The sequence below is a fragment of the Ceratotherium simum genome, chromosome 13 (genome assembly GCF_057802395.1).
Source record: "Ceratotherium simum simum isolate JZ-2026a chromosome 13, ASM5780239v1, whole genome shotgun sequence".
Lineage (NCBI taxonomy): Eukaryota > Metazoa > Chordata > Mammalia > Perissodactyla > Rhinocerotidae > Ceratotherium > Ceratotherium simum.
The window spans coordinates 27,630,616-27,647,524 of NC_141912.1; the positions used below are offsets into that span (position 1 = coordinate 27,630,616).

The following is a 16,909-nucleotide window of genomic DNA, read 5'->3' on the forward strand; positions in this document are numbered from 1 at the left end:
AGAGGATTTAAAAATGTAATCCAGCTACACATCTATGGACAGCTAATCTTCAACAAAGGAGCCAAGAACATATAATGGAAAAAGGAAAGTCTCTTCAACAAATCGTGTTGGGAAAACTGGACAGCCACATGCAACAAAATGAAAGTAGACTGTTACTTTACACCATACACAAAAATTAACTCAAAATGGATTAAAGACTTGAATGTAAGAACTGAAACCATGAAACATCTAGAAGAAAACATAGGCAGAACGCTCTTCAACATCGGTCTTAGCAACATATTTTCAAGCACATGTCTGACCAGGCAAGAGAAACAATAGAAAAAATAAACAAATGGGATTACATCAAACTAAAAAGCTTCTGCACAGCAAAGGAAATCATCAACAAAACGAAAAGACGACCTAACAATTGGGAAAAGATATTTGCAAACCATACATCTGATAAGGGGTTAATCTCCAAAATATATAAAGAACTCATGCATCTCAACAACAAAAAAACTAACAACCCAATTAATAAATGGGCAAAAGATCTGAACAGACATTTCTCCAAAGAAGATATACAGATGGCCAACAGACACATGAAAAGATGTTCAAAATCATTAACTATCAGGGAAATGCAAATCAAAACTACAATGAGATATCACCTCACACCCGTCAGAATCGCTATAATTAACAAGACAGGAAACAACATATGTTGGAGAGGATGTGGAGAGAAGGGAACTCTCATACACTGCTGGTGGGAGTGCAAACTGGTGCAGCCACTATGGAAAACAGTATGGAGATTCCTCAAAACATCAAGGATAGAACTACCATATGATCCAGTTATTCCACTGCTGGGTATTTATCCAAAGAACTTGAAAACACCAATGCGTAAAGATACATGCACCCCTGTGTTCATTGCAGCGTTATTCCCAATAGCCAAGACTTGGAAGCAACCTAAGTGCCCATCAAGGGACGAATGGATAAAGAAGATGTGGTATATATACACAATGGAATACTACTCAGCCATAAGAAACGATGAAATCCAGCCATTTGTGACAACGTGAATGGACATTGAGGGTATTATGCAAAGTGAAATAAGTCAGAGGGAGAAGGTCAAATACCGTATGATTTCCTTCATTAAGTAGTAGATAGTAACAACAATAAGCAAACACATAGAGATGGAGATCGGATTGGTGGTTGCTGGGGGGGAGGGGGGGAGGGAGGAGGGTGAGGGGGATGGTTCGGCACATGTGTGTGGTGATGGGTTGTAATTGGTATTTGGGTGGTGAACATGATGTCATCTGTGCAGAAATAGAAGTATAATGATGTACACCTGAAATTTATACAATGTTATAAAGCAATGTTATTGCAATAAACAAAAAATTAAAAAAAAAAAAAAGAAGGGAAGTGGAGGGGTAAAAAATAAAATAAAATAAAAAATAAACAAATGAGACTACATCAAACTAAAAAGCTTCTGCACAGCAAAGGAAACCATCAACAAAATGAAAAGACGACCTAACAATTGGGAGAAGATATTTGCAAACCACACATCTGATAAGGGGTTAATCTTCAAAATATATGAAGAACACATGCATCTCAACAACAAAAAAACTAAGAACTCAATTAAAAAATGGGCAAAAGACCTAACAGATATTTCTCCAAAGAAGATATACAGATGGCCAACAGGCACATGAAAAGATGTTCAACATTATTAACTATCAGGGAAATGCAAATCAAAACTACAATGAGATATCACCTCACGCCTGTCAGAATGGCTATAATTAACAAAACAGGAAACAATAAGTGTTGGAGAGGATGTGGAGAGAAGGGAACTCTCATACATTGCTGGTGGGAGTGCAAACTGGTACAGCCACTATGGAAAACAGTATGGAGATTCCTCAAAAAATTAAGGATAGAACTACCATACGATCCAGCTATTCCACTACTGGGTATTTATCCAAAGAACGTGAAAACACCAATGCTTAAAGATACATGCACCCCTGTGTTCATTGCAGCATTATTCACAATAGCCAAGACTTGGAAGCAGCCTAAGTGCCCATCAAGGGATAATGGATGAAGAAGATGTGGTCTATATACACAATGGAATACTACTCAGCCATAAGAAATGATGAAGTCCAGCCATTTGTGACAATATGGATGGACATTGAGGATATTATGCAAAGTGAAATAAGTCGGAGGGGGAAGGTCAAATACCGTATGATCTCACTCATTAAGTAGTAGATAATAAGAACAACAAACAAACACATAGAGACAGAGATTGGACTGGTGGTTACCAGAGGCGATGAGGGGAGGGAAGAGGGTGAAAGGGATAGTTAGGCACATGTGTGTGGTGATGGATTGTAATTAGTATTTGGGTGGTGAACATGAGAACATGATGTAATCCATGCAGAAATAGAAGTATAATGATGTACACCCGAAATTTATACAATATTATTAACCAATGTTACCACAATAAACAAAAAAAGTGTAATCCAGATAAAGCTTAGACAGTGCCTGACAGGCTTAGCACTCAAGAAATATTCACTATTTGTGTTATAGTCAATATGAAAGGTATTTTGGCAACAGCTGTCAATAATTTTAAGTGCATATTTCCTTTGATCCAGCCATTACATGTGTAGATATCATGCAGAGAAAAGGAAAAGAACAGAGCATCGTTGAAGGCTTCGATTGGAAAATAAAACTGTTTCACATTTGTACTCCACTTAGTTCAGATCAGTCAATAAATCAGTAAAACATCTATTATCTCACTTAATCCTTAAAACAACTTGGCAAGGTGAATATTTATTGGCATTTAACGGATAAACTGAGACTCAGAGAATGTGTATTAGTTATCTATCGATGTGTACAAAATTTAGTAGGTAATTTATTATCCAGTACATATTCTGTGGGTCTTAGCTGAGTGATTCTGGCACGAGATCTCTTATGAGGTTGCAGCCAAGATGTTGATGGAGGCAGCAGTCCTTTAACGGCTTGACTGGGACTGGAGGATCTGCTTTCAAGGCGGTTCACTCACATGGCTGTTGGCAGGAAGCCTGAGTTCCTCCCCACGCTGGCCTCTCAACAGGTTGCTTGAGTCTCCTCAGACATGGTGGCTGTCTTCCTTAAGAGTGAGCAATTCAAGAGTGGGAGAGAGCCAGGAAGAAGTGATCCTTCTCATGACTCGGTCTTGTAAATCCCCTAGCATCACTTTTGCCATGTTTTCTTTGTCAGAAACCATCACAAAGTCCGCCTACATTAAGAGGAGAGGTGTTAGATTCCAACTTCTGAAAGAGGAATGTGAAATATTTTGCAGGTACATTTATAAAGCACCACAGAAGGCACCTGTCCCAAGTTCACATAGCTGTTGTATGGGCAAAGAAAAAAAAATCAAATCCATGTAGTGACAAACAAGCTCTAAATCTCAAAGGCTTACAACAATAAACATTTATTTCTCATTCATGGGTCTGCAGGTTGCTTTGCCTCCACTAAGCTTTCCTGGGCTCAACTGGGCTTGTTCCCAACCTGTCGCTTAGGTTCAGATCTGTTCAGGGATGCACTACAGAGGATCAGCATGATCTGGGGCAGTTCGTTCCCTAGGTACGAGGCAGATGCTCAAGGAGGCAGGTGGAAACATAATGTCTTGTAAAGTTTGCTCAGAACTAGCACACTGTCACTTCTGCTCACATTCCATTGACCAAAGTAGGTCACAAGACCAAGCTTAAAGGGGCATGGATATACCTATTCCTACAGGAAGCAGGCAGGATGCATGGCAAAGACCTGGAAACATAATCCTCTTATTGTGGAGGGAAGGAGTGGTTGTGACAGTAATACAATCGACCACAACTACACTGGAAAACCAGAGGATAGAGGAAAGTGAGGCTTGATATATTAAAAGGGCTGCTAGTCATGTGTTCTCCAGTTATTTACTGCTGAGCCTGGTCACAGTCTGTGAAAAAAAAAAAAAACACTGCTGCATTCATTGGTTTATTCAACAAATATTTATTAAGCACCTACCATGTGGCAGGAATTATTTAAGCGCTTGGGATACATCAATGAACAAGACACACAAATACCCCTGCCTTTCTGGAGCTTTTCTTTATAGTTGAGGGAGTCAGACAATGAACCTAATAAATAAGTAAATGATAAAGTATGTTAGAAGGTGATGAAATGATAATTTAAAAAAACAGTGGGCTAAGGGGAGGATGAGGGGTGTTAGCGTGTGGAGGACAGGTTTAGTATTAAATAAGGTGGTTGAAGTAGGACTTATTGAAAGGATGGCATTTGAATGGGATTAAAAGAGGTGGGTGAGGAAGTTAGCCAAGTGGACTATTCTAGGAAGAGGAATAGCTAGAGCAGAGGCCTTAAGTGGGTGTTTGCTTGTGTGTTCAAGAAACAACAAGGAGGCCAGTGTGGTTGGAGCTGAGTGAGCGAGAGGGAGAGGGTGGGAGAGAGGTCAGAGAGGTAATGGGAATCAGATTGTCAAGGGCCTTGCTGGCCTCTGTAAGGGCTTTGAGTGAAAGAATGATGTGTATGGTCTGACTTAGATTTTTAAAGAATTGCTCTGACTGATATGTTGAGAAGAGACTAAAGGGAGCAAGAGCAGTAGCACAGACTCGTTTGCAGGCTATTGTAGTAACCTTGGGAGAGACACAGTGGCTCAGCCAGGATGGTAGCACTGGAGGTAGTGAGAAATGATCAGCTTCTAAATCTACTTTGAAAGGAGAACCACACATGAAAACTTAGCATGTAAGAACCGAGAGTAGCTCTCAGGCTCAAGTGCAGAGACAATGTCGTATTCATCTTTAATTCCTTGGTGTCTGAGCACAGACATGACATAAACAGTCAGGTTTGCTGAAGGAATGGTTGTGAACACAAAACTTGTTTAGAAATAGGGAAAAAAGACTAGGATTTCTGGAAGTGGGAATGTACATGCTTTGAGTTCTAGCAGTAGGTGTCAAAGAATCTTGATTTATTTTAATAATCAAAAAACCAAGTTGAATCAGTCAATTTTCAGATTCATTCATTTAATAGGAACTCTGCTAGGTGCTGAGAATCCACTGGTGAGCTGGTCATTTATCTCATGTCTCAGCCCCTCACCAGCCCTTCTATACCCTGTGCTGTAAGCGGGTCTGGAAGGCTACAAATTCCACTTCCCAGGCTCCCAATGCTGATGGGCAGAACTGGTAGGAGAGCAGAGGGGAGAAAATGGTTAAAAGTTTTAATGCTTTAGTTGCTACCTGAAACTATAGTTATTTTCTGACAGCTTAGAAATCATGCCATGTGTTATCTGTTTAAGAATTCACTCAGACAGAAGGAATGACCACATTTTATTACTTTTATACAAATAAGTTACATTAGGATTTTTTTCCCCTAGACTCTTGAAAATCTTGAAGTACTTAGAAATTGGAATAAAAACAGGGATATGGAAAGGTGTGCAGAGGATTTTTAGATGATGACCCAATTCCTGATAAACAAAATACATAGAACAGGCAGGACTATATCATAGTATTCAGCCATTAATTGGGAGAAGAGACCCATGTTGCTCTGTTCAAATTTCAAGGTCTTACCGATGTTACAAATAAGGGGAGATTACTAATGCTAGAAACGAAATGAGAAATGTGAGTAGTTGCAGAAATGAAAGGATGTTTCTACAACAAAAGTGATATGTTAACAAAAAAGTTCACAGGAAAGTAGTCATTCCAAAACAGTTTCTTAGCAGCAACTCCATTTGAAATGTACAAAATAGATACTACCTATACAAAGTTGGCTGAGAAAAGTTTCCTCATTTAAAGCCATCAGACCCAATTTCGGCTATCATGAGGAAAAACAAAAGACAGGCTAAAAAGGGTGTTTAGAGAAAAGTAGATAAATTGAGTTTACTTAGCAGTTAAAGTTCTCATTATGAATAATTGAGATGGAACTGCACAGATGATTTGGGACATCGTTACGAGATAAGAAGATCAACACTGTCATATAGTTACAGGACACTTTTTTAGATAGTCTTTATTATTAAACAATTGTCATTCCAATATATAGAGGTTTCGGCTAACAAAAAGTTTAATCTCCATTTCTCTACCAATGTCAACATCTTCAGACTATTTACACAGCACTTCTTATTAGTATCAGCAGATCCTCACAACCCTGTGAGGTAAGTTGTCAAGCCTACTTCTTTTTTTTTTCCACTAAAGGAAAAAGCAGAGAAACAGAATCTTCTGCAGGATTATACACTTCTTTACCAAAATTAAGAACATATCTAGGAGGGCTAGTCACCAAAAGCTTTTTTCATTTTAACTATTCATTCTACCCAAGTAGAAAAAATATGCTATAACCAGTTACTTATTTACACAAACGGAGAAAAAAGAAAATGGAGAATTTCTGCATTGCTTCAGTTGGAGAAATGAAGTAGAATGGCTGACTAATCAATACTAAAATTCCTAAAAAGAATTTCAAAAAACATGAAAAGCAGCATTTTCTTCCACTTTATACACTGATTATATCTTAACTAAGCAGCTCATTTTGTTTGATCAAAGTTCATCTGAAAATAATTTTTTGACCATCCTTTTAAATAGGCTAGAGTTAAATCCATTTTATAATTCACTTATTTGTAAACATATCTTTGTTTTATACAAAAGTGGGGTGTCTAAAAGACTATAAGCAAAGTAATGTTTTAATTTGAAATTACACCATACTGCCAGATAGTTTCCCAGATAATATTTTGATCATAAAATGTCAGTGGCTCGCTGGTACTTAGTGAATCAAATTTAAACTCCTTGCACTGGCACTGAAGGCCCCTACAATGTACTCACCTCTTCAAACTTGCCTTATTCACTAAACTTGACAAACTCTGTGTCTTTTCAGCTCTCTAACGTGTCACCTTGCCCGTGTAATAACAGCAGCACACAGCCGGCAGTAACTTTTCCCTCCTCAGAACTTCCACAGCCTTCAGTTCACCACTCACGAGGCATTTACCATGGCATTGCCCCATTTATGGGCAAGTCTTACCAACTTGATTACACTGAAAACCTAAGCCCAAGTATGTATGTATGTGTGTGTGTGCGTATGCTTTATCCCTTTTGTTATCAGGCACTCAAAAGTATTTTTCTACAATATTTCCCTCCTCTACAGAGAAGTCTTTCAGGCTCAGAAGGAGCGGAAAGAGTGAAAGGAGGCACGGTGGTCCTTTGTCAATCTCGGTAAGTTATACGTGTATAATGCTCTCTGGTTTGTAAAAGGTTTTCACATATATCTCTTCACATGACATAAGAAACAGTTAAATGCCAAAAAAAAAAACAAAAACTGTGTTTAAGATCAAGGCTATTAGAAAATATTGAGGACAAATGAAGATAAGGAGAGGAAAGGAAATCACTAGCATGGTGGAGGTAACAAAAGGTTAATTTAAAAGGAAATTTTAAAAGGCTAGAAAAGATTAAGTGGAGAAAGTCTACAGGATTTTGGAAAGCTAAAGAAGTTTTAAATTAGACTGCAATGAGGGGACAATGAAGGCAACAGAAGACTGTAGGGGTGTGATAAAGGGAGAGCCCTATGGTTTGCAAAGTCCCTAGCCAGCTGTAGTACTTCAAGCAGGAATGCAGAAAGGTATGTGAGAACAGAAGAGAACGCTATGCTGGTGACTGAACAAAATATGGTCAGGGATTTCATCCCAAGCAGAATCCATTCTCGGCACAGCCTGGTAAAGCTGGAAGCTGGTAAGATACGCTCAGGCATCTAGGAAGAAGATATCAGCCTTTGAAGAACTCAGTAGAAGGTGATTTGGGTGAAAACAGGAGATATCACAAAATTCTTATTGTGATTAACCCACGATATAGGTTTGTTTTTTTTTTTTTTTTTTTTGGCGAGCTAACATCTGTGCCAATCTTCCTCTATTTTGTATATCGGACGCCACCACAGCACGGCTTGAGGAGCGGTGTGTAGGTACACACTTGGGATCCAAGCCTGCGAACCCTGGGCTGCCAAAGCAGAGTGCAAGAACTTAACCACTACACCACCGGGCTGGCCCCACTCACAACATAGCGTCTTGACTCCACATGTTGATTTTTTGGATATTGTGGAATCCTTTTGGTCAGATACTCAGGATTCCCAATGTGCTTCTGAAAAGATACATTTTCTCCTACTGCCCACACTCAGGTTCCTATCCTTATTGGTTGCCCCTGATCCCATCTTCCTATCCCCAATCCACAGGGCAGTTCTGAAAACATGAATGACACTTGTTATGAATATTTGGTGTTAATCCTCTGATCTGGAGGAAGTTTAAGCTTAGTTGGCATAAGCCTCGATGCACAGTTGGCTCTAAGTTGGGAGAGAGGGATACAGGTGGTATCTTGGCATTTGGTTAGGCCCAAGATAACTAAAAGGTGAGAAACAAGCTGTTGAGCATCACAGACTTTACATCAAAATTCATAAGCATTTTGATCTGACATCATAAGTTGATTTTTATTTACCTGAATGTGAAAGATTTCCCCCTAAAGTATAGCAAAATTAATGTGAACTAACGTGATTAACGTTGACTAAAGGATGGAGTTGTATGGATGGAACAGTTGCACGATGTCTTAATGATGAAGGAGCTGTTTAAGGCATTCTTACCATAAGTACTATGCTGGTGAAGAAATATGGATTCCTCCACCTCAACTCTGACTGTCTTATGTACTTGGCAATAAATACATTAGACTGACCCAGAATCTAGAACCTCAGAGAATTAGACATAAATGCAAATGGCCTTAGTTAGAAAGTCCTCAGAAATCTACACAACATTAGATGTTCAGAGCTATGAAGTTCATTTCACTGGTATATTTAATAAATGTTTATAGCACCTATATGCAAGGCACAATGGGGGGTACAAGACGTCATTGATCCAACTAACTAGTGAAGGACTCATTATAGGCAAAATGAATAGTCAGAGCAGCAGTCCCCAAATCAGAGTCATCCACCCAAGAGACGTCATAAAGTGCTGGCTGAGGGTGAGGAGCCAGTCTGGAAGCCCTTTTAAGTCCTACAGGTGAGAACAAACCATTTCAGGTCCTATGTCTTCCAGACAACTCTCCCATAGCCTCCTATCAAACAAGGTTGTTTTAATTACCTTCTAGAATGCAGAAGATAATTCATCTCAGCCAGACTCTATCTTTTGTAACAAACACCTGATGATGTGTAGTGGTAAATTAAGCCCAGCCCACCATTTCTGTAGTCAGGAAGGGCTCCAGGGTGGCTTCAGTTCAACAGGAATGAGCACCAACTTTGGCAGATAAGACATGGGTCACTGTGACAGAATTTTTTTCCCAACGTGGCTTCTCTGATGTTGAACAAGGTATGAAGTTCGGGTGAAACCTTTTCCACATGCATCACACTGAAAGGGTTTCTCACCAGTGTGGATTTTTTGATGTTCAATAAGGCTTCTACTCCTAGTGAAACTTCTCTCACACTCGTTACATTTATAAGACACAGGAGTCTCAACATTTTCCCACTGGCTTTCCATCCTACTCTGACTCTCCCAGGTCTCTCCACGGTTGGGATCCTGAACATTTTTATCCCCATGGATCCTCTGGTGTCTCAGGAGATGTGAATTCCGCCTAAAGGCTTTGCCGCACCTGTTGCACTGGTATGGCTTCTCCCCGGTGTGGATTTTGTGATGTTCGAGGAGGCTGCAGCTCTGGCTGAAGGTCTTCCCACACTCATCACACTCATAGGGCTTCTCCCCAGTGTGAGTTCTCTGGTGTTTGATAAGGTTGGAACTGTGACTAAAGACCTTGCCACATTCTTCACACTCATATGGTTTCTCACCAGTGTGGACTCGCTGGTGAATGACGAGGGCAGAGCTCCCGATGAAGGTCTTGCCACAGTCTTCACATTCATAGGGTTTCTCCCCAGTGTGGATTCTCCTGTGTTTAGTCAGGCCTGAGCTCTGAGCAAAACTCTTTCCACATTCATGACAATAGTGCCGCCTCCTCCCTGTGGCATTTTTCTGCCTTCCTTGTACCCTGCCCTCCTGTTCACCAGCTTCTGCACATGTAGGAGTCTGGGCAGTGGCTTCACCCAGGTGGCACGGTATTTCCCCAGGCTTCTGTTGTGGATGTTCCTCATCTGGAGGCAAGTCCCTGATCTTAGTCTGTATTTTACCACCTGAAATAACAAATGGCAGCAACTGTCAATTATGTCCTGCCACAGGGGAAAGCTCTGTGACGAGTCCCAGGGAGGCAAAAACTAGAGGTCTGTATATGCTATGGATGCGGATTTAGGTGCAAGAATAAGGATGGAAATAAAGAGGGAGAACAGGGGTGCTGGGGAGGAGGGAGACCTGAGGATGAGAATGGGGCCATTGAAAGAATGGTACAAACTGGGAATGGAGGGAAGGTGGTGAGGACTGTGCTGGGGATACACGCAGAGGCTCTGAGTTCTCAGGATAGTAAGGCAGGGCCATACACCTAGGATTAGATGCTAAAAGGAGTGAGAAGTAGGTGACAGTAAACAAGGCAAGTGAAAGGACTTCTGAAGCATTCTGTAAGAAACAGGGAAAGTGGGGACTCAGAAATTAGTCACTGACCAATGAAAAGCACAGTCCTCTCTAACTGTGCACCAGGCAGAGGCAGGGTCCCCCAAATCAAACTGGCTTCAGTGTTGGGAGATCTGAGTTGGAGCCCTCACTGTGCCACCAATGAGCTATGTGAACTCAGACAAGTCAGGCACCCTGTGTGCCTCTGCACCATCGTCTCTAAGGTCAGGCTCCGCAGTCAATCTCCAGGTCACTGCTAGCTCTCACATCTATGGTCCCATGGCCCATTTCCTGAAGAGACCCAATAGGTCTCCTCCTCTGTCAGGGCTAGCGACAGGAAGGGAAGGGGAAGAAATCAACATGTACTGAGCATCTACCATGAGCCAGACCTGTACTAGGGGCCGTACCTACTGGATCCCACTTAAACTGACTGGAACATTGGCAGGACAGATAAAAAAGCAAGGTCAGAAAGGTTAATGAACTAGTCACACCACTGGTTAGTAGCTGGGGTTCAGAAATGGTGGTTCTGAATCCAAACATAATTCAAACAGCTTCTAACAGCCCAGGAGGTTCTGATACACAAAGAAGGCCAAGAAAACTTACGAGAAATCAGTGCCCATCAGCCTTACCCAGGGAGATGAGGCTGCCGCAGTTCTGCCTTTCACCTCTGTAGAAGTTCACCTGAGGTGAACCCAGCTGGGTCCATCCAGGGGAGAGAGTCAGAGCCACATCTTCCATTTTCAGCAGCCCCTGAAACAATAAGTAATCCCACCTAGTTCCTCTTGCCCAAAATCCTTCCCAAAGCTGGGTACATGCAATGAAGGAACATCCCCTTTAAAGGGGCTCTTTAAAAAAGAACAAGCGTGGCACCCTTATTCCTACTTACCCTATCTCTAATAATATCTTTGTCCAAAAATAACCATCAAAGGAAAGAAATATTACACATATTAGAAGAAGTACTTTCACATAAATATCTAAACAGTCCAGAAAGTGAAAAGCATTGGAAAACAAGGGCCAATGCAGTGAAAAGAGTGGAACCATATCCAAACTTTTCAAATTATTTGTGGTGTGCTTTGGCAAAGTGGCGGTATGGGTTCATTTATATTAATGATTTTTAAAATACAACGAAATGTAGGTCCGAGGTGAGAAAAACCAGGGAAAACATAGATACTACAGAGCCTCAAACACTGAGATCTTTAAGCAAGACGTGAAAGACTGGATAAGAAATTAAAATCCAGATTAAGTAAAGATTGTTCAGATTGTAATATTAAACCTTAAGACTCAAAGGACATGCCTGATCTGTTCCTTCAAGTTTAAGTTCCTAGATGGCAGAGGCCAAGTCTTTATATCCCTCACTACAGCACAGTTTATGATACTTTAAAAAACAAAACTAAGTCACCATCACAACAAAATCTTCAGTTTGTATTTGCTAAATTGCCCTTGTTGGAGAAGAAAACCCAATTGACGAAGGAGCTGACCAAACAGATGGGATAAGGAAGATCAGGGAAGCACAGACAGCCCCCCAAGCTCCAAGTAAAACAGGAAAATCTTCTTAAGTGGGCACCAAATAAAGGCCAACAATGCTAAGCCTTTGGATCAATGAGAAAACTCAAACTCCACAGAGATCTAGGATGAAGGGGGAGGAGTGGGGAGAAAGGGATCTAATGGGAAGCCCAACAGTAGTGAAGATGGCTGGGTGCTGGGCAAGGGAGAGGGGCTCCAGCTCACCTGGGACTCTGGGGAGAGCCTGGCAGCTACCACTGTGTCTTCTCTGCAGCGCCCTCCCCTGGCAAGCCCAGGAACCTGGAGAGCTAAGAAGGAAAGAAGCTCTGGATGAGATCTGCCCTGGCATTCAGCCTCCCTGCCCTCTAGAATCCAAGTTCAAAACCCGTATTAATAAATTCCTGCCAAGAAGTTTATAGAGTATACTCCTTTCCAAACTTCCTGGCCTCTACCAGTTCAAATCCTAGGGCCTAAAGAGATGTGGTGTGCTCTTGCAGATACACAAAATCGATGGGCAGGATCCTTGGTAGGAATGGGGAAATGAAAGCAACATAAAAACAAAACAAAGCTTTCCGTTTGAAGATCCTTTAGTCTGAAATTTTGCTGAGAGAGGGGATTTTTGTTGTTACTGTTAAAATCTCTTTAGTAGCTCTTAGGGTGCTTTCTGCTTTAGTTTTAAAAAACTGATGTGCTAAGAGGAGTCAGATAAGGCTGGGCCCAGAAAGGAGGAAATGGGAGTCTGCTTATACAGAACTTGCTCAGATTCGAGAAAAGTAAAGGGGAACTTCAGGTTTCCTATAAGAGGTGAACTGTGCAAGGGGCAGAAAACAGGTTAGTCTAGGCTGGAACCTCTGTTGAGAAATAATGATTGCACGTTGGCTGGCGTGTCCCAGTGGTGTGTGTCTTGGGGATCTGCCCAAATGTTCACGGCACGTGGGGAACAACTAGGAACATATTCCTACCAAGTGATTTTCACCCTGTTCTATTCACATACCGAGAGTTTAGATTTATACTCTGTGATTTGCAGCAGTCCTACTATCTCCAGAATATTCTGGCTGGCTTTACATATTCTGCCTTATATTCTTCATAGCACTTACCAATACCTAAAATTGTATTATTAATTTATTTGCTATCTTCCCTACTAGAATGTAAGCTCCAGTGGAGCAAGAAATCCATCTTACCGACAACTCAACCCCTGGTGCCTACAACACTGGCTATCACATAGGGGCCTCCATAAATATATGTTAAATGAATGGAGATCACAGTGTTGTTAAAAAATCAATTATTTCAAGACATCGATTTTAATAAAGTCTTATTTACTATGTCCAGGTTTGGCTGGGAAAGCTTTCTACCATTGTTTGAAATTTCCCTTTTAGTCTCAGTCTCAAAGTAAAGTGATGGGCATAAAAAGCACCTGTCAACAGATCTGTCTTTCAGGTGATCCTTAACTGAAACTGGATGAAGTCTGCAGAATTCATACTGCCCGGAAGATAATACTCACCCCTGCCTGGTAAGGACAGGGATCCCAGAGATTCGTGCTTGAGCAGAGCCTTCATCGGCTGGAACTGGGTACTTCGTGACCTCTGAGTTGGTGCCAACAGTGCCATCTTGCAACGGAGCAGTTCTTGCCCCTGGTCGCCACCTGGGACCTAGAAGTCATTCATTTATTTATTCAGCAAATACTTCTATCATGCTGTTGATGTGCTAGTACTTTCTATCTTCCAGGCACTATTTCTAACAGCTTTATGAATATTAACTCACTTAATGCAGATAACAACTCTGAGCTAGGTACTATTATTATCTGAATTTTTGTAACGGTGAAACTGAGGCACAGAGTTTAAGCAACTTGCCCAAGGTCCCCCAGCTAATAAGTGGCAATGCTAGTATGGGAGCTCAGGCAGAATGACTCCAGAGCCCCTTCTCTTAAGCTTTACTCTGTGCTCCCTCATTAAATATATTTGTGCTTTTATGAAAACTCTGGGAATTGGTGCTAAGTTTTCAGAGAATACTAATATCTTTTCTTATCTGAAAAATCAGGATAATAATTTCTAGCTTACAGGGTTTTGGGGACCAGTAAATAAGATCACAGTATGTGAAATCACCTAACACAGGGCTTGGCACATGGTACGTTCTCATTAAATGCAGGTTTCCTTCTGGATATTTGTAATTAATTAGTTTTCAAGTCACTTTCATGATCATTAGCTCACCTGCAGCTCAGAATTTCCCACATCCTCTATAAAGAATGCAGAGCCTGAAGCTAAGAGACTTGAAATGATTTTTCACTGTCACAGGGCTAGGGGGCACTAGTGCCAACTCAAGAATCTTGGTCTCCTGGTCATGGAATTAGAAGCCTTTACTCTGATCATGTATCCCCTGAAAAGAACACACAAGGACACAGGATAATGCAAAGGGAAAACAGTCTCATACAACAAGCAGGAAGATGCAGATAAAAATGAACTGAGGGGTTCCTAACCTGTAGTCCATGGACTCCCTCTCATGAGTTCCATGAATGTGAATAGGAAAAATATTTTTATTTGTAGAACCCTTAAACAAATTTTAGCTTCCTTTATGAATTTCCTTCAATTTCCTTTCCTTCAATTATGAACTGAAGCAACAAACCAAGGTGTTACAAGCAGTCCACAAGAATCTGTCACCAATAGAAACTGCAGATGTTTTCACATCACATTACAGTCAGGTAAATATTGTTAAAGTCATTCATGCCTATCAAAGTCATTCATCACCACTTTTTTTTTTTTTTTTTTTTTTTTCTTTGTAGGTTTAAAGATTTTATTTATTTTATTTTTTCCCCCCAAAGCCCCAGTGGATAGTTGTGTGTCGTAGCTGCACATCCTTCTAGTTGCTGCATGTGGGACTCGGCCCCAGGATGAACGGAGAAGTGGTGCCTCGATGCGCACCCGGGATCCGAACCCGGGCCGCCAGCATCGCAGTGCGCGCACTTAACCACCAAGCCACAGGGCCGGCCTATCACCACTTTAAAATTGTACAGAGTTATTAGGCCTGTCCCTAGATCTTACTATTTAGTGCATTAATTTTAAAAAAACACATATATAATGTTATAAATTTGTTTACTGCTTAGCTAACTCTATTTCAATATAATTGAGTTCTTTTATAATCCTTTATATATTTAAAAATACTATTATGACAAGGGGGTCCAGGGACTTCACCTTACTACCAAAGAGGTTCACGGTACAAAAACAGATGAGAACTTCTGATCTTGAAGGAATGCCCCTCACTCCGATCTTGAGATTTCAGGAAGAGACAGACCCCAGCTCTCAGATACTAAACGGGTTCTCTCTACCTGCGGCATCGGCTCTTCCAGCTGCCTGTCGAAATACTCCAGCAGCACCACCACCTCCTCCCCGCTCTCCGGATACTGCTCCCGCACCCAGCTCTGCAGGTCCCCCGGCAGGATGGTCAGGAACTGCTCCAGCACCAGCAGCTCCAGGATCTGCTCCTTGCTGTGCATCTCAGGCCGCAGCCACAGTCGGCAGAGCTCCCGGAGCCGGCTCAGCGCCTCACGGGGCCCCTCGGCCTCGGGGTAGCGGAAGCCCCGGAAGCGCTGGCGCAAGCGCTCAGGGCCCGGAGCGGGGCTGTCGGGTGCGCCCACCTCTTCAGCCAAGGCGGAGGCTTCCTCCGTCTCCACCTTCACAGTCAAGATCCCCGTTAAGTCCTCTGCAGATTGGGGGTCCAGGGCTGCGCTTTCCTTCGATTCTCTGGCCATCCTGGGCCAAGGCAGTACGCAGGCCTCACTCTAGCTGGAAGCCGTATTTCTTGAGAAAATTCTTGAATGGTGGGAAATCAGTATTAGCCAGTCAAACTGCAAGTGGTCCCCTTCCCCGTGCCCAGGGGCCCAGGACACCCCTGGGGCGCAGGTGCACAGATTTCTCCCTGCAGTCCGTGCCTTTGCAGCGTCCTTCTCTGCACCCCACCCCGAATCCCACCATAAGTATCCTCGAAGGATGTCCTAGGGAGAGTGAACACCCACCAAATGCAGGAGAAAAATTGAGGCCGGGGCACAGGAAGCCTCGGTGGGAATCAATGCCACTTCCTGCGCTCTCTAGGAAGCGCCTCTCGGTGGTTGTCCCCGAGTTAACCCATTAGCAACCGTGTCCTTCCCTCCGCTCTCGGGAGGCGGTTAGGGGAAGGAGAAAGGACGACAGGCTCTGCCTCTTAAGAAATAAGAAGACACTAAGAAATAAGACTAAATCTTTAAATCCTGTAGGATGCTTGTACTGCACCAATGCTCTGATGTAAGCTTGACTAAACAGCTGGCATAAAATCGACACTAAAATTCAGAAGAAAGCAGGGCTTCCTCAGAGCCTTTAGAGGTCTGGGCAGGAGGTCCTTCAGTTTCTCTCAGAAACATCGAAAAAGCAGAACATATCCAGAGCACTTGGTTGAAGAGAGTAGCGGCTGCCCCTGGTCCTTGCCCCGCTGGAGCTGCCTGCATTCTCTTTCCTCCTCTTCAAAGGCCAAACTATTTGAAACAAAACCCTCCTATCTCTGACTCTGGTCCTCACCGCCCGCTCATGCTTAACACATTGTAGGCAGCAAACCGTCAACAAAGCCATTGAGATTGCTCTTGCAAAAGTAGCTAGAGATCATCCCCCACCCCCACCACACCCCCATCCTCACCCCCTACGCTCCCCTCCCCCCGTGCCGAAACAGCTATCAATTTCCATTTTTCATGGCCTCTCAGACAACCAGGCTTATGCCGTTCCCTACTTCCAGAAACTCTCCAGTCCCTGGCTTCAGGGACTATTCTCACCTGCTTGCTTTCTTCTTGTTTCTCCCCAGCCCTCATTCACAGTCTAGCATAATGGTTAGATCCACAGACTCTCAAGCCAGGTTACCTGGGTTCATAATCTTGACTTTACCACTTACTAGCAGGGTGACCTTGGTTAA

At 42.4% G+C, this 16,909-nt stretch overlaps 1 protein-coding gene across 3 annotated transcripts; it reads right to left on the reverse strand.

The window, feature by feature from the left end:
- Positions 1-5,293: 5,293 nt before the first annotated feature.
- Positions 5,294-16,011, reverse strand: LOC101390028 (zinc finger protein with KRAB and SCAN domains 4). Of its 3 annotated transcripts, none has more exons than XM_004441747.3 (5): positions 15,303-16,009; positions 13,485-13,632; positions 12,209-12,291; positions 11,110-11,230; positions 5,294-10,110 (listed from the first exon to the last, which is right to left on the reverse strand). In XM_004441747.3, exons 1-5 carry the CDS (start codon positions 15,723-15,725, stop codon positions 9,248-9,250), a joined length of 1,638 nt encoding a protein of 545 aa, XP_004441804.1. In that variant the 5' UTR covers positions 15,726-16,009; the 3' UTR covers positions 5,294-9,247. The 3 variants fall into 3 exon arrangements, with proteins under 3 accessions (XP_004441804.1, XP_087294277.1, XP_087294276.1); XM_087438151.1 differs by lacking the exon at positions 15,303-16,009 and adding an exon at positions 15,169-15,275; XM_087438150.1 differs by lacking the exons at positions 12,209-12,291; positions 13,485-13,632 and having other exon boundaries at positions 15,303-16,011.
- Positions 16,012-16,909: the final 898 nt, after the last annotated feature.

Excerpts from the sequence above, each read along its gene's own strand:
- LOC101390028 (XM_004441747.3), bottom strand. The coding sequence starts at position 15,725 with ATGGCCAGAGAATCGAAGGAAAGCGCAGCCCTGGACCCCCAATCTGCA. Across the intron at positions 12,292-13,484 it reads CCTGTCCTTACCAGGCAGGG|CTCTCCAGGTTCCTGGGCTT; the intron begins GTGAGTATTATC and ends TTTCCTTCTTAG. Across the intron at positions 11,231-12,208 it reads GGCTCTCCCCAGAGTCCCAG|GGGCTGCTGAAAATGGAAGA; the intron begins GTGAGCTGGAGC and ends TTATTGTTTCAG.